The sequence below is a fragment of the Nicotiana tabacum genome, chromosome 3 (assembly GCF_000715075.1).
Source record: "Nicotiana tabacum cultivar K326 chromosome 3, ASM71507v2, whole genome shotgun sequence".
Lineage (NCBI taxonomy): Eukaryota > Viridiplantae > Streptophyta > Magnoliopsida > Solanales > Solanaceae > Nicotiana > Nicotiana tabacum.
The window spans coordinates 48864655-48888684 of NC_134082.1; the positions used below are offsets into that span (position 1 = coordinate 48864655).

The following is a 24030-nucleotide window of genomic DNA, read 5'->3' on the forward strand; positions in this document are numbered from 1 at the left end:
AAATCTTAGGCTCGATTATCCAACATCTACCGGTATCAAATCTTCTGCGCCATATACTAGAGAGAATGATGTTTCACCGGTACTCGACTTCGAAGTTGTTCGATTGCCCATATGACCTTGGAAAAATTTCTTTCCAATGAAAAATTGGTGGCTTTTGTCCGATGACCTCGAAATAAACTGGCCCAATGCGGCTATCCGCTGGTCAATCTTTGTATCTCCTTGACGTTGTCAGCTATGATGATATCTTCTATGGCTTTTATCTTGTCCAAGTTGATCTCTATTCCCAGTTAAACACCATGAAATCGAGGATCTTGCCCGAGCTGACTATGAAGGCACACTTGTCCAGGTTCAACTTCATGTTATATTTTCTCACTATGTCGAAGGTTTCCTGCAAATGCTTCAAATGGTCATCTGCTTGCAGGGACTTAAAAATATCATCAATATAAACCTCCATTGATTTTCTTATTTTTTTCAAGAACATTCGGTTAACTGGATATTAATACGTGGCACCGACATTTTTTAATCCAAATAGCATTATGTTATAACAATAGATGCCGAATTTAGTTATAAAAGAAGTCTTCTCTTGGTCACCGGGTCCATCCATATTTGGTTGTACCTGGAATAGGCATCGAGAAAACTTAGCATCTCGTGCCCGGCTGTTGAATCGATTTTTTGATTAATGTTAGGCAAAGGAAACGAATCCTTCGGGCATGCCTTGTTCAAGTCCTTATAATCTACACACATTCTAAGTTTGTTTCCTTTTTCGGGTACAACCACTATGTTAGTTAGCCAATCCCAGTATTTAACTTCCTGGATGGAACCTATTTTCAAGAGTTTAGTTACCTCGTCTTTGATGAATGCATGTTTGATTACGGACTGCGGCCTCCTCTTCTGTTTGATCGGGTGGAATTTTGGATCCAAGATTAATTTGTGAGGTGTCACCTCCAGTGGGATCCCTGTCATATCTAAGTGGTACTAGGAAAACAATAGGCATTAGCTTTATTAATAAGTTTTTCCTAAGCTCGGGGGTTAACCCCGTGCCTAGGTATACCTTTCTGTCCGGTAGATACTCGATCAGTATGATCTATTCCAATTCCTTGATCGTTGATTTGGTAGTATTGATATCATCGGGTGTTATGAAAAATCTCGGGACCCCAAAATCATCTTCCTCATTCGTTGAGTGTTCCCCCTATTTACTGGACCCTATCAGGGTTAGGACCGGTGATTGCTATTTAGTGCCTTTCTCTTCGACCAGTCCCTTACCTTTTGATGTTGTGATTGCGGGTACCGGGATCACCTCCTTGGTAGCGAACATCTCCTTTGTAGCTGGTTGTTCCTTGTAGATTGTTTTGATTCTTCCTGGGGTGGGAAACTTCGATGCTTGATGCAAGGTCGAAGGCACCTCCCTCATGTGTGGACCCATGGCCTCCCGAACAAGGCATTGTATCTCATGTCCCCCTCGATTACATAAAATTTTGTTTTCTTGGTGGTCTTGATAGTGTTTACTGGTAGGTTTATTTCACCGTTTGTTAACTCGCATGCCATGTTGAACCCATTCAATAATCATACTATCAGTACGATTCAGTCTAATAATCCCAGTTGTTCCACGGCTCTCCATTGGATGATGTTGGCTGAGCTACCTGAATAAATTAACATACGCTTAACTCGAGATTTATTAATAAGTACGGATACTACTAGTGCATCGTTATGAGGTTGAATGATGCCTCGACATCCTCGTCTTTGAACGATATGGACCCCTTCGGAACATAGTCCCGAGTGCATTTTTCCCTTGTGATAGAAACTTTGGTGCGTTTTATCATTGGCCCTTGTGGGACATTTACTCCCCCAATGATCATGTTGATCACGTGTTGAGGCTCTTCCTGCTCAATATTTTTGTTGGCATCCCTGTTTTTGAAATGATTTTTGGCCCTCTCACTTAGGAATTCCCGAAGATGCCCATTATTGAATAGACGAGCCACTTCTTTCCTTAGCTGTCAACAATCTTCGGTCATCTGACCGTGAGTACCGTGGTATTTACATATCAAGTTGTGATCCCTCTGTATGGGATTTGATTGGAGTGTCCTTGGTCATTTAGTCTCCTTGATGCGGCCAATGACCGACATAATACTCGCTGCATCTATGTCGAAGTTATATTTTTATAGCCTAAGGGTTGCTCTACCCCAAAGTGATTTATCGAAACCGTTCGTACTCATCAATCCTCAGTTGCTAGGACTTTGGTCGCTTCTCCTGTCATTCCTGGTTGGGTGGCGACCAGGTCCATTTCCTTTTATATCCGAGATGTATGGCTAATACCGATCTTGGGTCGGGTTTTGATCCATAATTCTTTTAGACATGTTGTTCAATCTATTGGAGTAAACAGACCCTGAGGGGACCCCAGCTAGTCATCCTCGACTCTGATCTTTGACTGGTACATATTATGAACATCAGGCAAGTAAGTGCCGGGTACTCTACAAGGCTTTACTTCAATTGTTAAGAAGCAATGGAACTTCGGGGGTTGAGCCATTGAGTAAATGCCTGAACAACCAAATCATCTGCAACCAGGGGCAGGTCCATCTGTTCCATCTGGAACCTCGACACGAACTCCTTAAGTATCTCGTTGTCCCTTTTCTTGACTTTCAAGAGGTCCAATTTCCTCGCCTCGACCTTGATAGCACTGGCATGAGCTTTAGCGAAGGCATCTACAAGAATAACAAATGAATTAATAGAATTTGGAGGTAAGTTATAGTACCATATCATTGCCCCTTTAGATAACGTTTCACCAAATTTATTCATCAACACCGACTCGATCTCGTTATCTTCTAGGTCATTGCCTTTTACTGTGCATGTGTAGGAGGTTACATGCTCGTTAGGATCTCTAGTCCCATTATATTTAGGGATATCGGGGCATTCAGAACCTCTTCGGAATTGGATTCAGTGCCGCACTTGAGGGAAACGTTTTTCTAAATGAACTTTTTGGAATCTGGTCCTTTCAATATTGGAGTGCTCCCAAGATCTGATCGGCCCTTGAATTGTAAGTTTCCATTGTCATTTGCCTCTATCTTCCTTTTTCTAGACTCCACACGTTTTGTTAGTGCTTCAAGCATTTTCATCACCTCGTAAGTCTCTTCGGGTCCGAACTTATTTGGTTCTGCGACAATCCGTTCGTTTCTCCGAGCGTCTTCTCTAATCTACTTGGGTTCGGTCGTGTTCTGTGCATGATTTTGACTCTATTGTTTCCTATTTCCACTTGCTGAGCTTGTATCATTTCAAAAATTAATTGTAAGATAACTCCATCACCTTCCTTCCGGACGTTTCTCGAGCTGATGATCGGGGTGCCTCGCGGATGCTATTTTATGGATCAGTTGGCAGATTGATATTGATGGAAACTTGTGAGTTGGCGTCAACTAGGTCAGCGATTGAGACACCACTAGGATCAACCGGGGGTATGCCATTGCTTGGTACCACGTTATTGTTTTCACTGTGGTGGTCTGACTCGACGTCAACGTTCAAGTTGAGAATTTGACATTTTAGATAGACCTGAAATCAAACGCCCAAGAGCAAGTGTAAAATATGGTGTGTTATGGAGATTCGTATTAAATCACCACTATTATCCTTAGACGTACGGTGGGTGCCAAACTATTTACCCTTAAAATGAGTAATAATTTAATTTGTACACGGTTCAAAGGATACATGAATAATTTATGAACAACAAACAATCAAATTAAAGAGAAACCAAACGTGATGGACAATTATGCCTGGCTTTAGGGTAAACATTGAAAATTGGCTCCGGTCGGGCCCTCGAGACGAGCTCGGTTGTAATTAAATAAATAAGCAGCTGAAGAGCACTATGAACAGTAGTTAGAGAACAAAAATAAACTTTATTGCTTTGATATACGTGCCAACAGTGAGTTAAAAATGAACAAGTTCTTCCCTTTATATAGTAGGGGAGTTTCAATCCTAGTACAAGTCTAAATAAGGTAAAAATCGTTATCCTATAGTAAATCACGATACACAACCGACATCGGATGAGATTTCTACAATAATATCTGATTGAGGGTGGATATTTCGGGCCCTCGTTTGTTCTTTCTAACCGTCTTTCCTTTAGCCTCAATTCTTCATTTTGCTCGAGCTCGATTCCTTTCATGTTTGTCCATGTCTGAATACGGTGCGTCATTCGTCTCCGGGCTCTGGTCTAGGGAACCCTCGGTTGTACCCGAGCCAGCAATGAACCATGTCGTCTCCTATTTCTTCATCGGGAAATTGGGGATAACTTTATCTCGGGTTTTACCCATACACAAATGTAACAATTTTATCCTTATTCTCTTAGCCGCTTACTCGCGTAGAAAATAAATCCATAAGAGGACGGGGTGGAGGAGTACTTCCTTATTGACTTAGTGCGTCTATATGATCATTCAAGTAACTTGATATTCTAATTTCATATGCGTTATAACTCAAATATAAAGGATTTTATTAGCTTGAATTTAGGATATTTTTCGATTCTTATGCAAATTTAAATAAGCTTAGTTAAAAAACGGAAAGAATAAAAATATAAATAAGCCTAGTTATTCCATGTTGTTAGGATTTTAGGGGTCTTTTTCGGTAGAATGAATATGGGATAATAATTCCTTGGATAAAATGCAAGCTTATTTTATTTCTCAATTCATTGATTGAGTTTTTGGTTTCACGATTAGCAATTTATACTTTAGATCACACATAATATGGGATAACTATACAGAAAATGAAAATTGTTTACCCTTAAAATGGATAACAATTGAATTTATACGCGGTTTTAATGATATGTGGACTGATTTGACACAAATAATCAAGAAAGTTGGATAAAGGTTACGGCATAGCTTAAACTTGGATTGGGCAATAGCTTCTGCCCTCGGTTGGGTCCTTGATTTGAAGCAAGTCAAGTACAAAGAACTAAAGTAACGATTTTGCAATAACTAGAAAGCAGTGAAATAAGTTTGTATTGCCTTGGTATGCGTGTTACAATGTGTCCTACTAAATAAAAGCCTACCCTTTACATTTCTAGAGAGTTTCATCTCTAGTACATTTCTAGAAAAGGTAAAAATTCTCCTTTCTCATTAATTAATGATCTGTTACTGACATCGGGCGAAATCTGCATCGTGATATCCGATTGGGTGCGGATATCATACCCCTTTGTTTAGTCGAGCGCAATCGTTGCCATGCTTTTCGAGGTCTCGGAGCTCGTTCTGGGTAAGGGGGTGTTATCCTATTAGGATCGATGGTGAGCACTCCATTCGGGCCTCGGTACAAGAAGTTTCCAACTTCGATTCTGATCCCATGTAGTCATATCCTTACTTCGTTTGACCCACACGGAAATTGGGGTGTGTATTACCTCGGTTTTACCCCTATACAAATAGTTCCCTCATTTCCTAGAGAGTAGGTTTACTGAAATGATTGGAAACGATAAATGAACCCTGATTCTTTACTTCGTATGGTACAACCGAGATGAAGGATAAGCCGAAACGTCCCATCAATCGCGTCGTTCTGACTTCGGACACGTGTCGATCATTAGCTAGTTGCCTTCGAAAGTGAAATGTTGCGTATTAATTACATTTCCCCTACAAAATTTTCTCCCCCTTCACTTCTTTCACTTTCTGATCCTTTAAACTTCATAAAGGCTTTCAACTTTCTCAAATCTTCATACCTCGTTTTTGGAACCTTCACATCTTCATCTTTAACCTTCAAACCTTCATATATTTTCTGAAGTTTTCACCCCAGAACCTCATATTTTCACTTCTAACCTTCAAATCTCCATACGCGTTCTTCAAATCTTCATATATTTTCCCATATTTACGATGGCCAAAACTTCCATGCCCGTACCACATGAAACGGTCCCTTCATCTTCTCGCCTGACCGTAGAGGTCGAGGTGGATGTCCCCGAGGTGCTTCCAAATCCTCCTATGAAAAGCTTCATACCTGGGAGTTGTTCTATTGGGACGATTTTAAGGTCGAGAAGGCCTCTATCAAACAAGACCGAGGCAAAGGAGCATGGGGATACAGATGCTCCGCCACTGAAGATACCCTTCCTATAGTCTGAGAGGACTGTAAATGGGAAGGCAAGGACGTGATTGTCCCCGAGCCTAAGGATGTCATCACTACCCACGTGAAGGGTATTTAAGTGTTTACACTTACCCCTTCACTCTAGGCCCGGTAGACCAAATAATATTGTCCTTTTACAAGGGTACAAGGTGTGCCTCGAATAAATCAGCCCATCTCTCTAGAGGATCGTGATCCTGCTATGCCATTTTGTGAACAACACTGAATATCCTCGGTTCACCCTTGACCACCTACTCCATTTGTACAGTCCCCGAATTTTTTGAGGGGTCCTAATCAAGCTTGCTCGTCGAGCCAGCAAGGCCCCTTTTTCGAGCATCGATGAGGATCGAGATCGAGGTTGGCAAGGGCATTTTGTTCATGTAAAAACTGAAGACCCGATCCCTTCCGAGTTCTTGCCATTCCCCGAGAAGTGGAACACATCTTATAAGTGTAGTCTTTCCTTAAGTGTCAATTTCCCTTCATTTTTTCTTTCATTGCCAGTATTTATCGTCGTGCTGCTGTTGCTTGGGTTCCTAATGCGGTCCCCCGGCTCAAGGAGTGGATCGAAGGGATCTGCCAGAAGATGTCATGCTACAAGCGCACATGGCGCAAACTTTCGAAGGGCAAATGGGAGGCCCGTTCTTATGGTAAGGCTCTTCCCCGAATAATTATTACTACGCCCCAAGCTTACATGATGTTGACCTTCTCTTTTCCCTTGTAGGTTTGCCTAAGACCACCGAACTTAGGCCGTCGGATGGAGACGAGGATACGTCCTTACCCATCGAACCCTCCATTTTGGGACAGCCCCGGGCTGCCGCGGAGGAGCAGAAGAGGAAAAGAAAGTCCTCGGGTTTACCGGATCTCGAGGTGAAGATTAAAAAGAGGGTGACCACCCGGGCTTGCAAGCCCAAGAAAAATACTAAATCTTGGGTATCGGACTCTGACCTGCTTCACCGGCTCGGGATGAGACCGATGAAGATAAAATTTTCATCGCTCATGGATCAACCTCTGCCGGGGAGCAAGTGGCGACTGTGGAAAGGAGATACGAGGTCGATCCCCTTCCAATTCGAGAGGTCAAAGTGGAGACAGGATATATGACCTCCTGAGAAGCCGTTCTTGTTCCGAAGGATGTAACTAGTGTGATTGACATCATCGAGACGCCCTCCTATACCAAGTACATGCTCAAAAAGGCCCAATCGGGCAAGGTAAAATCACGTGAAGGAGCTCAGGGTGCAGAAGATCCTCTCCACTCCTTTTTTGATGGCATGGACATGTCTACATTGGAAGATTTCTCCGGGCTGGGCCACCTGGAGATATTTAAAGAAGGACGTGCCTTCGGGAGCGGATGGGCCGAGTACGAGCCTGAGATTAGTAAAGCAATTCCCTACACCGATCGTGGACCCCAAGTACAAAAGGACAATTGTTCTTACAGTCCCCGAGGATGCCCAGATCCTGTCTGCTCCAGTAGGTATAGCCAGCTACCTCCAATGCCTGATGACCGAGAAGGACCAGGCAAAGATGAACGAGGTAGGTACATCGAGTCTTTTTAACGAGGCGCAGCAGTCACGAAACCAGGTAAGGTTCTAACACTTTCGTACTCCCTTCATGAATCCCTCTTGAGATTTCCCTTGATGTCCCTTACCAGTTCCACTGTTGTATAGGCTTCGGTGCTTTATCATGAAAGCTTTTTTCGATACCACTTGGAAATCAGCCAGCTCGAGTTCGAGCTCAAAGAACAGGTCTGAAAGAATGACATGTACATGCAACTCATCGAGCAACAAGATGAGGCCCTTAAAGAACTCCAGGCCGAGCTAGAAAAAGCTCAAAAGTATGCCTCAATCCTAAAAAGGGAACATGATGACCTAGTTGAAAAGGTAAAGGTCTTTGAAGCTAAAAACGTGAAGCTAGTCATGGTGACTAACAACACAACCTCGTAGGTCTAATAGAAGATCGACATGATCAACCAGCTCCGAGCTGAGATGAACGAGGTCAAGGCTATGGCCGAAGTGTGGAAGGGCAGGATGGACCTGGTGGTAGGTGTTCAATCAATGTATACCTTTCGATTTGGTAGGTGTTCGATCAATGTGACTTTCTCCAACTCTTCGACAGTCGATTTGGTGGTGCCAGTATCATCAGGAGCTATGAACAACCTCAGAACTTTGTAATCCTCCTCCTCGTCTACTCCCCGTTCCTCCGATCCAGCTGGGGATGGTAACGGTGGTTGCTAGTTAATTTCGGTCTTTCTGGTCGACTCCATGTTCCTCGAGATGGCGAGCACCAGAAGTACTTTGTTAACTACGAACATCTCCTTTGCAGATGGCTATTATCCGTAGACCGTCTTGATTCCTCCCGGTGTAGGGAATTTCAATGCCTAGTGTAAGGTAGGAGGTAGCTCCATCATGTTGTGAATCCATAGTCTTCCGAATAGAGCGTTATATCTCATGTCCCCTTCAATCACATAGAACTTTGTTTCTTGTATTGTTCTGGCGGTGTTCACTAGCAGGGTTATCTTCCTTTTAGTAGTTTCTCATGCAATATTAAATCCGTTCAACACCTGGATTGCTGGCACTATTTGATCCTGTAACCCAATTGCTCTAGGACCCTCGATCTGATGATGTTGGCCGATCTACCTGGATCAATCAACACGCATTTAACTCAAGATTTATTCATAACTACGAATATTACTAGTGTATCATTGTGAGAATTTACGATGCCCTCAACATCCTCGTCGTTGAACGAAATGGCTCCCTCCGGGATGTAATCTCGGGTGCATTTTTCCCTTATAATGGATACTTTAGTGCATTTTATTATTGACCCTTGAGGGACATCGACCCCTCCAATGATTATGTTGATAATGTGTTGAGGTTCCTCTTGTTCGGTCTGTTTGTTAACGTCCCTATTTCTGAAGTGGTTTTTGGCTCAATCACTCAGAAATTCTCATAGGTGCCCGTTATTAAAAAACCCGAGCAACTTCTTCTCTCAATTGCCAGCAATCCTCGGTCCTATCGCCATGAGTGCCATGATACTTACATATCAAGTTAAGATATTTCTGGTAGGGTCGGACTGCATGGGTTGAGGTCGCTTGGTTTACTTGATGCGCTCGGTGGATGATACGATACTGGCAGCATCAACGTTGAAGTTATATTCCGACAACCTTGTTGCTTCCCTAGCCCCGAGAGGCCTGTCAAAGCCATTTTGCTCATCAAACCTCGGCTATTGGGCCCTCGATCACTTCTCTTTTTGTTCCTCATGGGGTGACGCCCAGACCCATTTCCACTTCGATCCCTGTTGTATGGTTGATACCAGTCTCGGAATGATCTCGGTTCATGATTGACGACTCTCTTAGACCTGTCATCAGCTCTAACGGGATAAACGGATCCAGAAGGGACTCCGAGTTGGTCATCCTTGACTTTGATTTTCGACTAGTATCTGTTGTGGATGTCGGCCCAGGTTATTTCTAGATAGTCTACCAAATTTTGTTTTAGTTGCTGCGAAGCCAAGGAGTTTCGGGAGTTAAGTCCTTGAGTGAATGCCTGAACGGCCCAATCATCGACGACTGGAGTCAGGTCCATCCTTTCCATCTCGAACCTCGATACGAACTCCTTTAGCATCTCGTTATCTCTTTGTTTAACCTTGAAAAGGTCTGATTTCCTGGTCTCGACCTTGATGGCCCCAACACGAGCCTTCACAAAGGCATCTGCAAGCATATCAAACGAATCAACAGAATTTGGGGGTAAGTTGTGATACCATATCATTGCTCCTTTTGACAGTGTTTTCCCAAACTTTTTTAGCAAAACCGACTCGATCTCGTCATCTTCCCAGTCGTTCCATTTGATAGCACATGTATAGGAGGTCACATGCTCGTTTGGATCTGTGGTTCTATTGTACTTTGGAATATCGAGCATACGAAACCTCTTCGGGATCGACTTTGATGCAGTGCTCGGAGGGAAAGGCTTTTGGATAAACTTTTTGGAATCTGCTCCTTTTAATATTGGGGGTGTTCCCGGAATTTGATCGACCCTGGAGTTATATGTCTCCACCTTTTTATCGTTGGCCTCAATTTTCTTCTCACCTGATTCCACACACTTCGTCAATACTTCAAGCATTTTCATTATCTTGGGGTTGGCTCCGAGCCCGACTTCACCCGACCTCTCGTTGGTTTGTTCGTTCTTCGGGTGTTCTCCCGAGACCATTCGGGCTCGACCTTGCCAGGGGCGTGGCCTTGATCTAGTAGCTGCTCTATCGCCACCTATTGAGCCTATAACATTTCGAAGATTAGCCACAGGCTTACCCTATCCTTCCCCCTCAAACGTTTCTTGAACCGTTGGTCGGGGACCTCATCGAACACTGTTTTCAGGGGGGTCAGTTAGTAGGTTGACGTCGATAGCAGCTTGTGAATTAGCGTCGATTGGATCGGCAACTGGGACCCCATTGGGATCAGCAAAGGGCACCTCATTGCTAGGCATCAGATTGTTGTTTTCGCCATGATGGCCAGACTCAGTCTCAACGTTCATGTGAGTAGACTTAGAACTTGGCATTTTTAAATTGACCTGAAATTGAAACCTTAAAGGTCAAGTGTAATGTAGAGCGTGTTATGGAAATTTCTATCAAACTACCACTATTATCCTTAGCCCCACGGTGAGCGCCAAACTGTTTATCCTTAAAACGAATAACAATTGAATTTATACGCGATTTTAAGGATATGTGGACTGATTCAACATAAATAATCAAGAAAGTTGGCTAAATGAGTTAAAAAACACAATGAGTAATCAAACCAGTCATAACGTTATGACGTAGCTTAAACTTGGATTTCTGCCCTCGGTTGGGTCCTTGATTCGAAGCCAGTCAAGAACAAAGAACAAAAGTAAAGTAAAGATTTTGCAATAACTAGAAAGCAGAGAAATAAGTTTGTATTGTCTTGGTATGCGTGTTATAATGTGTCATACTAAATAAAAGCCTTCCTTTTATATAGTAGGAGAGTTTCATCTCTAGTACATTTCTAAAAAAGGTAAAAATCCTCCTTTCTCGTTAATTACTGATATGTTACCGACATCGGGCGAGATCTACGCCGTGATATTCGGTTGGGTGCGGATATCACGACCCTTTGTTTAGTGGTGTGCAACCGTTGCCATGCTTTCCGAGGTCTCGGAGCTCGTTCTGGGTTCGGGGGATGTTGTCCTATCAGGCCTGGTGGTGAGCACCCTTTCGGGCCTCGATACATGAAGTTCTCTGCTTTGATTCCAATCCTATGTAGTCATATCCTTGTTTCGTTTGACCCACCCAAAAATCGGGGTGTGTATTAGCCCCGGCTTCATTCGTAGACGATAATGATGCCCTTCTCTAAAATTCTTATCTCGAAGTCTTTTAAGAAAACCAAAGCTAAAATAGAAAATAAAAGCATATTCAAATTTATTTACGGTAAAACTAAACACATATTTTATATTAAACTTATATATCCTAAAAAACTTGTAAGTATGCACCTCAATCTCCCTGCCCGTGTGAATTGAAACTTAATTGGGCGTTTGGACATAAGAGTTGTAAAATTTCAAATAAAGTGAAAATAGTATTTGAAAATTAAAATTGTGTTTGAATATTAATATAATTTTGGGTTATTTTTGAAGTTTTATGAGTGATCACAATGAAAGTTTTGGAAAACAACCTTTTAGAGTTTTTTTAAATTTTTGAAAAATTCTAAAATTTATTTTCAAGTGAAAATCAAAATTTTTATGATCGTACATATTTTTAAAGTGAAAAAATTCTTATGTCCAAATGTACTCAATATATTCCCTAAATAATCTCATTTTTATTAATCTCATATTATACTCCCTGACATTATAATCTCATTTTTATTAATCTCATATTATACTCCCTGACATTATAATCTCACTATAACCTGTTCCCAAATCAAAATCAACCTTGGAAGGGAAAAGCCTGATCTTTCATTAAAAAAATAGAGAGAAGTAATAATCAGTTCAAGTAGATTCGGTTCAATTAAGAAGTTTTCAAATTGATTATTGATACCCTACTGGCTACTAAACAATTAATACTTCTTCAACTTTCATCGCACATCTCTCCATCTGCAATCCCCCAAATTTATAGTACTAGAAACCCTAGAAACCTCACGAGAAAGGTGACATTAGTAGATTGATCGAGAGCACAATAAGAGATTGAAGTCATTCCAAGTGCTACAATTTGAATTACTAAGACGGAGGAGGTGTGTATTTAGCTGCATTGTGATAGTACTGATTGATTGATTTATTGATCGAGTTTACTTTATTATATTACAGGGGTGTAGAAATGGGTGAAGGAGAAGAGAGATGGTGTGTGGTGACCGGAGGGAGAGGTTTTGCTGCTCGCCATTTGGTGGAAATGCTGATCCGTTACGAAATGTTTCACGTCCGCATTGCGGATTTGGGTCCGGACATTAAGCTGGAGCCTGACGAGGAGGAAGGCACTGTCGGTAAAGCTCTGCGATCAGGCCGTGCTCACTATGTATCCATGGATCTTCGTGACAAGTCCCAAGTTCTTAAAGGTCTTTTCCCTTGTTAATAATATTCCTAATATTTTGCTTGATATTGGTGATTAGTTGTAAAAACTCCTATTTGTCGCCCCCAGGCCTTGGTCTAGTGGTAAGATTGCAACGCTTGATGTGTGTGGTTTAGGTGCACGTCACGGGCTTGAACCCTGCTACTGACAAAAATCTAGTATTTAAGTGGAGAAGAGTAGAGGGACCGGCCCATTATCCACCAAGTTTGAATCATGCGCCATTGGCCCTCAAGGTTTTCTAGATTATAAAAAAGCTCCAATTTGTCTTAAAAGGCAAATTATTGAGTATTAGAATGAGACATGCCAAAATAGAGCAAAAATACACAGAGGATATATATATGACCCACCCATTTAATTTGGGATTGAAGCATAGCAGTAGTAGTTTCTTCTCTTTTTTTTTTTTAAAAAAAAGAAAATCTTTAATTAGTTTACTTTTGTTGTTTTTTTAGTGTATTCATTGTATAAAATGTGAGCGCTAGAGATGCCAAATGTTTTCCAGCCAATCATAGTGTTAGCAGGTCTATCCGCTGCATGCATGATTTTGGTGTAAGAGAAGACTGAACCAATTATTCTATTCAACACCTTTGTTTTTATTTTAGGACATGAGCTTTTTATCCAGATTGGTCATTGGTTATAAACAAATTTAAATTAAGGTAGTGGGAGTAGAATTATTCGTTTTATTCTGGTTCGTGAGAAAATGAGTAGCTTATTTATCATCACTGACTTGAATTTGGTCCTGTTTTCAACATTTTGGCCCGAAGATTAAAACTCGTGGAACTTTTATTTGTGCTTCGTTGAATATGTGCTATTCCTTCATTCCAATATTGATTCATTTAGAATAACGTATGGGAATTGATGTTTCCATGTAAATTATATCCATGTTTGTAATACATTTGTAAACTTCAGGTAGTGATATCGTTTTTATAAAGGAACTTTCTATGCTAGCAATTCATGGAATTACAGATTTAAAGAACTGCCAATTTGTTGATCCAGAAAACTTGGTCTCTAGCTGAAAATAGAAAATGTTGTAGTTTATCAAGTGAAGATATATAGGAGGTTGGTAGTGCTTCCAACTCTGGCTTGTGAACTTTTTATACATCTTTAAATGATGTATCGTGTACTTTTAACCATAGTATGAAAGTAAAAATTGGACTTTCCACATTTAAGATTATTCCAAATAAAATAAGCCTCTTATCAAGCACGTCTGCCAAATTATGATACAAATTGTCCAAGGTTCATTTTTTCTAGGTTAAATATTCAAAAGAAATTTTATTAAGTTGTCTAGTGTCATAACTTTTCACTTGATAACTTGCAGCGTGTGAAGGAGCAGAAGTGGTATTCCACATGGCTGCGCCAGATTCATCGATCAACAACCACCAGCTTCATCACTCTGTTAATGTGCTAGGTATTGTTCGCAATTAGGAAAAGCTTTCTTTGTCACTTTGTCAGACTAATTCATTTTTCTTATTTGGTCTTGTTTCGTACACACTACCCTCCACGGACCCCACGGGGTGGGATAATACTGGGTATGTTGTTGTTGTTGTTGTTATTTGGTCTTGTTTCCTATATTAGAGTTTTACTTCTCTTTTTCTGTTGAACAAATGTAAAGGAACCAAGAATATCATTGATGCTTGTGTTGAGCTAAAAGTGAAGAGACTTATTTATACCAGCTCCCCCAGTGTTGTGTTTGATGGAGTTCATGGTATTCTGAACGGGGATGAATCGCTACCATATCCTGCTAAGGTGTTGGCTCCATTTCCTGTTTACTTTATCCAAATGAATATTTGTCTGGTTTGTCTATAAAAATACTTTTGTTACTGATAATGTCTTCAGCATAACGATTCCTATTCTGCAACTAAAGCTGAAGGAGAGGCACTAGTTATCAAGTCAAATGATACTAAAGGGCTCCTGACCTGCTGCATTAGACCTAGCAGTATCTTTGGCCCTGGCGACAGGTTGTTGGTTCCATCACTGGTTGCAGCAGCAAGGGCAGGAAAATCTAAGGTGATTCTATAATAGGTCATATTTATTGTTCAATAGTTTGTTTCGAAAATGTGTCCCAAGGAACTTACTATTGGACACTGGTTCACTATTGTTTTGTTGCTTGTTGTTATTTGTAATGAATCGAAAGAATGATGAATTTTAAATGTTTTCTATTCTCTATTCACTATTTGAATGATTTTTGACGATCTTGTTTGATTCATGATGTTCAGTTCATAATTGGTGATGGCAACAACATGTATGATTTCACTTACGTAGAAAACGTTGCACATGCTCATGTATGTGCTGAACGAGCTCTCGCATCAGGGGGTGCAGTAGCAGAGAAAGCTGCTGGGCAGGTAACATTTCTAATTTTCCTTTTTTGTGTGTTCTGTATTTTTTGAAATCTTTGTTATAAGCAGCTGCTATGATATGCTTTCAATTTAATTACACCTATGTGTTTTGACTTGTGAAATTGTAACTGACGAAAGTATCCAGGATCATGCAATGCCATAGAAATCTTTGAGTTACTATTGGAGTCCCATCCATTGCTTTACCGAGCCTCATAATTGCGATATGTGATAAATGTGCAAGAAAACTAAGATGAAGAATATTATGTCATGCAGCAATAGAAGTTGAGCAATCAATCCTAAGTTTTAATTGAAAGATCTCTAATCAAGGTTCAACAAATGTTTATGCTGCACCATACAACTCCATAGGTTGGGTAAAGGTCATTACTTTCCTTGAGTGGTTTCTGGGTTCTGTTTCTGCTTAATATCTTACTTATTGACAGTTACTACAATGGACTAAATGCTTAGGTGGTTAACCGTCATTGGCTGTTGTGTGGCACTAAATCAGTTATACTTCTTTGTAGGGTGGCAAATGGGCGGGTCAAAATGGATAATGCAAAAACGGATAAATTATCCGACCCAATCCATATTTAATACGGATAAAAAATGGGTTAACCGGTGGATAATATGGATATCCATATTATTAATGGCTTCTTGAATATGATCACTTTTGGGAAAATTCCTAGTCTCCTAAACTTGAGGAACCCCCAATTTGAGGCTTTACAAATTGAAAGTTAAACCCATTAATTTTCCATTGGTTATCCATTTTCTAAGTGGATAATATGGTTCTTATCCATATTTGACCCGTTTTTAAAAAGTTCATTATCCAACCCATTTTTTAATGGATAATATGGGTGGATTACTGTTACCATTTTGCCACACTACTTTGGCAGGGAGAAGTTTCCTCCTCATCTATCACTTTATCTTAATGTTGTTCTTTTCTTCTCTAGCAATGCATTTGAAAAAGTACAGGCTTAACATGTCGCTATTTATGTGGAATTACTGCAAAACTTTATTGGGTAAAACAGACTTTGCCAGTAGTTTTCAGTCGACAACACTTATCCATCTGTTATTTTCTAGCTTACAGTTTCAGCAATCTAATAAGACATACCCTGCTTGTAGTCATTTTCCTTAGCTGTTTAGGGAACTTCTATCCTTGGATTAAGTCATAATTTAGCCTTTCCCCTCCTCGCAGTTACAATTTTACAGTAAACGATCAAATAAGACAACCTTTGTCAACTTTCGTTTCTCTAGCAAGTTTGGAAACTTCTACCGTGGATCTAGTCATAATTTTCTTCATTCCCTTCCCCGCGTTATTATAGTTAACACCTCTGTGTGAGGTGTGGTTAGGTATGAAAATGGTCATATTGGTCATGCTGACTTATGAGTAAATTTTTTTTTCTTGCATTATCAAACTTTTTCTATGAGAAGAACGTACTAAAGGAGGCATTTTCTATGTTTTCTGTATTAGCTGTTGTTGAATAATAAAGCCTTGATAAAAAATGGTGTTGGCAGGCATATTTTATCACAAACATGGAGCCCATAAAGTTCTGGGAGTTCGTCTCACTTATTCTTGAAGGTCTTGGCTACGAAAGGTATTCTTATTTTATGGCTCTAACTCTGTCGAAAATTTTTACCATACACAATACTAGTTTGTTTTCTCTGGATCACTTCTTGTTCTTTCTATGAAAAGCACTCTAAAATTTGTCTAGTATTATTCCGAGTCCAAGCAACATAGATTTTACCTGCTTTATATTTTTGTGATTCAGAAATGAATTTTACCAAAGAGGTTCAAGTACAATAATAGAGGTGAAGGCATCCTCTATCACGTAGAAGAACTAGGGAGAAACATTATCCCGAAAAGCTTTTTATTTTTCGCTGTTTATGTGCTGCAGCTCCCATGAGATAAGTAATTACATAAACCACTTCGGATTCCGACTATTTTTGGGTCTAAATCTGATTATTTTGGCATCCAGGAAGAAGACTTATAGAGCAGAACCCTTCTGCTATGCAAAATTTTTTCTGTCGTATTGGGTCATATTAAGGGATTCCACACATCATGTTCGGTATATTTAGTTTTGATGATGACCAGCAAGTATGAGGCATCTTCATTTTGTACATCAAAAGAAAATAGAATGTCAGTCTTAGTATTTGGTTGATGTATTTGGTTTTGATGCTGACCCAAAAAAGAAAGTAAGATACTAAAATTGTTACATGACGTATTTCTGAGGGAAAACGTTCTATCTTTTAGGTGCTTTATTTTGAAAGGAAATGTAACCTGTATAATCTGATATGTAAGCTAATGGAAAAAAAAAAACTAGTCGAACACAGTAAAACAAGACTATTTTGTGTGCAAGATCCAAATTTTGAAACAGTAGAAGGCGTGCCGATGTTATAGCTTAAGTCATACTCCCGGCATTTCAATTTATGTGAACCTCTTTCAATTTTAGTCCGTTCCACAAAGAATGACCTCTTCTAAATTTAGAAAGAATTAACTTAAACTTCCAATTCTACCCTGGAGAAGCTTTTACATCTACACAAACTCTGGCATGTTTAGCACCACAATTTTCAAAGAACTATAGCCACACAAGTATTATGTATTGTTTAGGACCACAAGTTTTAAAAGTCTTCATTTCTTTCTTAAACGCCGTGCCCAGTCAAATAGGTTCACATAAATTGGAATGGAGGGAGTATTATTATAAAACATGCCTATTCTTAATTTTCCTTTTCATAGTTAAATATATCATTTCAATTTTAGATCAATCACAAAGCATAGCAGGAAAAAATATCATCTTACTAACAAAGAAAAAGGAATAAAGAAACTATGCAAAACCAATAAGGAGGAGGAGACTTCCCCAATGTTTTCGTGCTAACCCCCACACTTCCTTTTGTCGATGAATTATTTTACTTCTTCGGATGCAAAACTAGAAAGCATTATCCAGGAATATAAGGAAGATATCGCCTAGCAAAATGCGATGTAGAAAGGATTTCCGAGGAGAAGAATCGAAAGGAAAGAGTATTTAGGGAGATACAGAAAGGTTGAATAGCAGGGGATAGGATAGTGATGGAATTTTCTGTATGAATGAGTTAGGTGTAGGTGAAAGAGATGAAAACTAGTACATCAGTAATGTAATGGTGGCTAAGGACAGTGGTATCCGGGCCAACTTGCTGACACCTCGATTATTCCATAGGGTATAGGTACCAGGTAACTCTGGTCACCGAGGCTTAGGCAGATGAAGAAACCACCTTACGTTTTTTGTCTATGTTGGGATTTAAGCCTTGGTCACCCATGTTTTTCACGTACTTCATTGACTACTAGGTCACAACTTGGTTGTTGGATAAGGGCTTTCGTTTCAATGGTTTGAAAAGAAGAGTGTCCGTTTACAAAATGCAATATAGAATGAAAAGCAAGGAAAGTGAAATGGTGTTAGGCAAAATCCAATATAGAATGTCCTAGGGGGCATCATTGAATAAATTGGCTTCCGCTTGATTTCTGGAAACACAAGCGGATTGGAACAATAGAACAAATAGTAGAATAAACGAAGACTTCATTCCTGAAATAGTTTTGAACTCACTTTAAACCCCTTTAGGAGAGCTAATTATGGGTGTAACCCCATGATTAACCCTATGTAGTACTAATCACCCCAATTGTTGAAATATGGGTGGTTTGGGCAGCTTCAAAAGTTTTGGCTCAGATTGCCACCTTTAAGTGATTGCTAATTGCTTTGGTTGTAAACTATGTGAACGAGATGATTTAAAGAAGCATGTGCTTCGCGGATTATAAGGCTAAGTAGCGAATAATATTTTCCGTTTATGATCACCAGGTATATCTGCATATAGGGTCAAATATGATTTATGGTTGTAATATTATGTTTATTCATGCATAAGCTTGTATCCTAGTACAAGGGGTGGCTCGCTATTGATGGCTGTTGTACATTATCTTTAGCCAATCTGGGAGGGGTTGGTATTTTAGTATTTCCTTCTTTTGCTTCTTCGGTGTTTTCTATTTTTTCTGCCTGGATGGTGATGGCATCTGAAAAAGATGTACCTTTTAGTTTGACTTGAGGAATTGTGTTTTAAAAGCTGATTGCTCAGTGTACAGCTCCAGTTTTCTTCTTTTTTGCTTTTGCTGTTAAAATGGTTGAGCCACGGTTTGTAGCTTTGAGATTGGTTATCATTACTGTCTTTAATTTTGTGTTAGGACCAAGTGGAACCGTGTGATTTGACTCTAAATCCATAGTTCCTAATGAACATGATGACAAAGATCTTAAGTGGGTTTGGCAGGTTCAGATTTGCTTCCTTCTTTTGTTTCTTTTTCATTTTGAGGCACTATAACCTCTTCAACTAGAGATACAGATTGTTTATATATATATATATATATATATATATATATATATATATGAGAGAGAGAGAGAGATCTGGGTGATTTGTTACCTCTAAAACCAACTCATTATAATTCCTCGTCAACTAAATATTGGCATTTGCAGATGCATTTGAATAACAACTGAAATTTTTATCTTTTGCATTCATTTTGAAATTAAAATATGGCTTCTATGTCATTTCTAAGAATTTATGAGCACTTCACGTTCTAGTAGATACCATTGGTCAATTCCGCTTTCAGTTTTTCTCAATTTTTTGCGGTGTATATTATCTTTATTTCTGATTTTTCGTAGTATGCAGGCCAAGCATTAAAATTCCTGCTTCTGTTATGATGCCAATTGCACATTTCGTGGAGTTGGCTTATAAGCTGTTGGCCGCATATGGAATGAAGGTCCCACAGTTGACTCCGTCAAGAATCAGACTCCTATCTCGTAGTAGAACATTTAGTTGTTCAAAAGCAAATGATCGCCTGGGCTACACACCAATTGTCCCACTTCAGGTTCCTGTACAATCCTTGAATTAATCACTTGTGTCTGGTAATTCCACATATAAACGATAAATGCCATGTTGTATCTGTCTCTCATACTCCCTGGAAGTGTTAAGGCATTCTACTCATAATCATTTGCATTGGATAGTCCTTTATAACTTCTTAGCGTAAATTTTCATGTCATATGTGGTCAACATTTTTGGCTAAAACATATTCTTGGAACTTGATTCTCTAAGATTGAACTTTCTCCAGATATATTGCTTCACAGATGCATGAGTCTGAACTTCCGCTATGTTACTGTTGAATTAGCTATTTTAGTGTCCAACTTGTATGTGGCTTGTAAACTTATGTTTCATGAAAGGATTGTGGAATTAGCTTGTATTTTCCTTGATTTTAACTGTAAGAATTTTGTTTTGGGGCCTCGTTACATCACTTTAAATGATTATTCATTTTCCCACAGTTACTTTGGCTTTTATTCTCGTTAGGTACTCAATGATTGTGATTCTATTTCTTTAGGAGGGCCTAAGGAGGACAATTGAATCGTATCCGCACTTGAGAGCCGAAAAGCAGCCAGAAAAAGAAGGCCCTTCTAAAGCTTCTCTATTTCTCGGAAGTGGGAGAGGTACGCATTGAGCTCCATTCTCATAACTTGAGCCTCTCATACCAATCAATTTATTTGCCTGATAGATTATTTTAATTCTATAGTCGATGTATTGCATTTGTTGATGGGAGCGCGCTGAGGCTAGGCCCTTTGAAATTTATTGCATAGTTTTTTCTTGTAAACCATCTCATTCCAGCATACTTCTTGATTATTGGCAAGTCGCATGTGATCTCTTATTGTACTTTGTTATGCATCCAAATAAAATGCATGGGGAGCAAAAGCTTGTATATTCTATTGGTTTATTACATAAATCGAACATATTTACTGTGTTCGATGAACAAACAGCAAGACATCCAGAACCAGTACTTGGTGGATATTGCAACAACAAACCCAAATCCCACATGTGGTACTTGGTGGATGTTGAGTAGTGAAATATTTATATAGTCCCCATCTCTATTTTTGCCTTTGTTGTGTAATGATCTGAAAGAAGTTTTTTAGTTCGGATACGTACCACAGCAATGCACACAATTTTGTAAAATTTTAAGCCCATGAAGTGGTTTCTCCTCTGTCAGCATCAAGTTGATTTCTGTATTTATAGTGAATTATTTAAAAGTTGGGAGTATTATTCAACTTACTGAGAAATATCCCTCAACATGCTACTGCCTTGAATAGCTTGTCTTTCTCTTACCATTGTATTAAGTTGTGGTAGCGACCAATTAGTCATCAATCTGAAATTGAGAAGCTTGTTGTGGAGATAGGTTTCTGGTTCGTGAACCGAATGTCTTACCTGGCGACTCCAAACTAGGCGTCCGAATGCAATTGCTTGGTTCTCTGCGATGAATAAAATACAAATTTTACATGTGGGATGTTTTACCTTGCAATCTCAAACTGGCTTTCCCCTTGTTTAGGCTGGTTTTTCAGTATTATCTTGGGAGACACAGATTTGACCACTTCACATATTTTTATGTATACTGAGCATAATTGCAAAAGATTCTGACACTTCTTAGTTGTATTGCATGTTTGTAAAAGAATTATTATTTAATGTGATAAACAGTGAATCACAGATTTGTATCATATTTTAAGAGGAAAAAAAAAGATTCTAACACGACCTTTGTGACTGTATTTTGCAGTGGCTGACACACTTCTTTGGAAGGATAAGAAACAGACACTAACAGCAGCATTAGTTCTGGCCGCAATTTATTTCAATTTCGTAGCTTCTGGTTTCACCGTTGTAACTTCTATATCAAGGATTCTGTTGGTGGCATCAATTTTCTTGTTCATCCACGGGAGACTGCCTCAGAAAATGTATTCATCTGTACTGTCTTTCCTTCTGCCTGTCCCTATTTTTATCCGTGCAGCAGACATATATATAAATTGGTATGACAAAATTACTGGAAGTGTTAACTTTCAACTATGACCGCAATTATGTGACAAATTTTCATTGTACTTCTGCTTGGTAAACTGAATTCTATTCCCTTTCTCCTACCTTTTTTGCTCTGATGATTGTTACCTTGATGGCTCTTTCCTATAGCTACCATTGTTTGATAATTCTACATTTTCTCACAGCAGTTATTAACCATTTGGATATGGATTTTAGAGAGGTCCATCTGTTTAATTGATTTCCGTCTGGCTTTTAGAAATTACTCATCATTATATTATTGGTCATTCTGATGTATACATGTTAATAAAGGTGCAGTCTATTGCATATGCATTTTCTGTGGAGTGAGCAGCCAGGGAACTGGCGTTGAGTCAGTTCAGGAGTCATGATATCTTTTTTTTTTCTGGTACAGAATGGGCTATAAAATTGACAAAGTTCCCGGATCATGCTTCCATGTATCGGCAGAGACATCACGCCAAGTTGCTCTGTCAGCAGCCTCGGAGTGGAATTCTGCAGTAAAGGGTTTAAAGTCTCTTTGTAGAGGGACTGATTGCATGTTCTTCCTTAAGGTAATTGCTAATACATACAATTTATTTATTTATTTATTTGTTTATCTTTTTTAAAATCATGGTGTACGTGCCAACTAGTATGCACCTCAATTAATTCCACCGGTTACCCCTGCCTTAGGGGTAACAGCAGTCCAAGCCCCAAAGTTTTTTTTCCCTTCCTTTTCTTTGGGTTGGGGCGTTGGGCCGGGGTTTATTCCGTTTTGAATAGATGGGTTTTTGTCAAGTTACACATCTAGGAGAAAAGGAATCTCTTTTTTTTCTTTAATGTGTTTCTCTTTCTGCATTTTAGGAGATGACAAGGTACGCAGGTTTGTCATGCTTTGACATTCTGTATTTTTGTTGCATTCCCCTTGAGTGCCATTGTAACAATAATATTCCTTGACCTATTTCGAAAACCCAAACCACGTGAAAACATGTAGAATAAGCATTTTTTCACTGAAATTAAAAATTCCGGATAAGACATTGGATGCAAAATAGAGATTTCTAAGCCCTCTTGCTTCTGCCGGCCAAGATTAGTAATTATATCTCCACCATACTGTTACTGGAATTGCCGTCTATTAGTTTGTGAAATCCTTCATTTGGACGATGAAACAGGTGGTTCTCTCTCTACTGATTCTAAGTATCCTTGGAACCATTTCTCTGCGGAGTCTGTTTGTCATTGGTAAGTGGTCTCTCTTTCCTCCCTCTATGCATATATGTACGTAGCACATCCTATCCTTGTGCTTACATAATAAAGAACTCATTTGCACTCAGAAATTGTTATACTTTCTAAAATGATGCAAATAGCAGCTCAAGCTAGGCAACAAATTCAACTACATATTGGGTGCTCTGACCATCTTTTGTTCAACTGCAGGAATCCCAGCTGCCTTTACTTTATTTTTCATATATGAGAAAAAAGAGGAAGAAATAGATCATCTACTTCATGAGATTATCTCATTTACATGGAAATTGAAGTCTGATATTTCTAGGAGAATTTTCAGCTCCGCAAAAGACCGATAATGGACAGCAATAACCTGATGGAGCTTCTTCCTTATCTCGAGAAGCTTTCTTAAGCAGGTTCTTCAAGTTCAGGGACTTTAAACATATCCTTGTGGGTGTAACATATTCATGGTTGGGAACCTTGCTGAAAGCCAGTTTATCTGTCTGATCTGATATCAGTCAGCAGTGTGCCAAGGGACTATATTTTGTTTCCTCTTCTAATTTTCGTTTCTCTTTTATTTCTTCTTTGCCAATATTGCTAGAGTATGTTTTGGTTCTTGCTGCATTGGTGTGAATGTTTTCGTTTTGGTCCTATAGTGGTTGGGGAGAGGTGCAGGTTGGTTACAGATTATTTGTCATGTGATAATATGTGATTTTGCTTGCCGCTCGTGAATTGAAGAATAAAGAATGTGTTAGTTTTTGTGTCGGTAGCTCTGTCTAGTTTGACTTACTTTTCGTTTTGGCTAATCATCTTGTTTGACTTCAATGTTAAAGAAAAGCATCTTAATGTTATCTTTTTGGGAAATTTTCGTTCCTATACCATATAAGAAACTATATTACCAAATATGTTCATAGTTTACATATTACCTACCATGCTAATAGTATTTTTACAAAATATAGACAATTCATTAAATAAGGAATCATTGTAGCTGTAGGTTTCCTTATTTAGGCGCGCTAAAATTGGGGAATTA

The 24030-nt window shown here is 39.3% G+C and overlaps 1 protein-coding gene across 2 annotated transcripts; it reads left to right on the forward strand.

Annotated features, from left to right (window-relative positions):
* Positions 1–11931: 11931 nt before the first annotated feature.
* Positions 11932–23763, forward strand: LOC107817215 (3beta-hydroxysteroid-dehydrogenase/decarboxylase). 2 transcript variants are annotated; one of them, XM_016643005.2, is made up of 13 exons: positions 11932–12283; positions 12357–12601; positions 13931–14020; positions 14225–14358; positions 14449–14619; positions 14829–14954; positions 16461–16540; positions 19626–19824; positions 20329–20434; positions 21544–21718; positions 22204–22360; positions 22955–23021; positions 23214–23763. In XM_016643005.2, exons 2-13 carry the CDS (start codon positions 12367–12369, stop codon positions 23357–23359), a joined length of 1686 nt encoding a protein of 561 aa, XP_016498491.1. In that variant the 5' UTR covers positions 11932–12283; positions 12357–12366; the 3' UTR covers positions 23360–23763. The 2 variants fall into 2 exon arrangements, with proteins under 2 accessions (XP_016498491.1, XP_075105508.1); XM_075249407.1 differs by lacking the exon at positions 22955–23021.
* Positions 23764–24030: the final 267 nt, after the last annotated feature.

Bases quoted from the DNA above. Each gene is read 5' to 3' on its own strand.
- LOC107817215 (XM_016643005.2), top strand. From the start codon at position 12,367: ATGGGTGAAGGAGAAGAGAGATGGTGTGTGGTGACCGGAGGGAGAGGT. The intron at 14,021-14,224 runs GTATTGTTCGCA...ACAAATGTAAAG, and splicing joins TCACTCTGTTAATGTGCTAG to GAACCAAGAATATCATTGAT. The intron at 14,955-16,460 runs GTAACATTTCTA...TGGTGTTGGCAG, and splicing joins CAGAGAAAGCTGCTGGGCAG to GCATATTTTATCACAAACAT.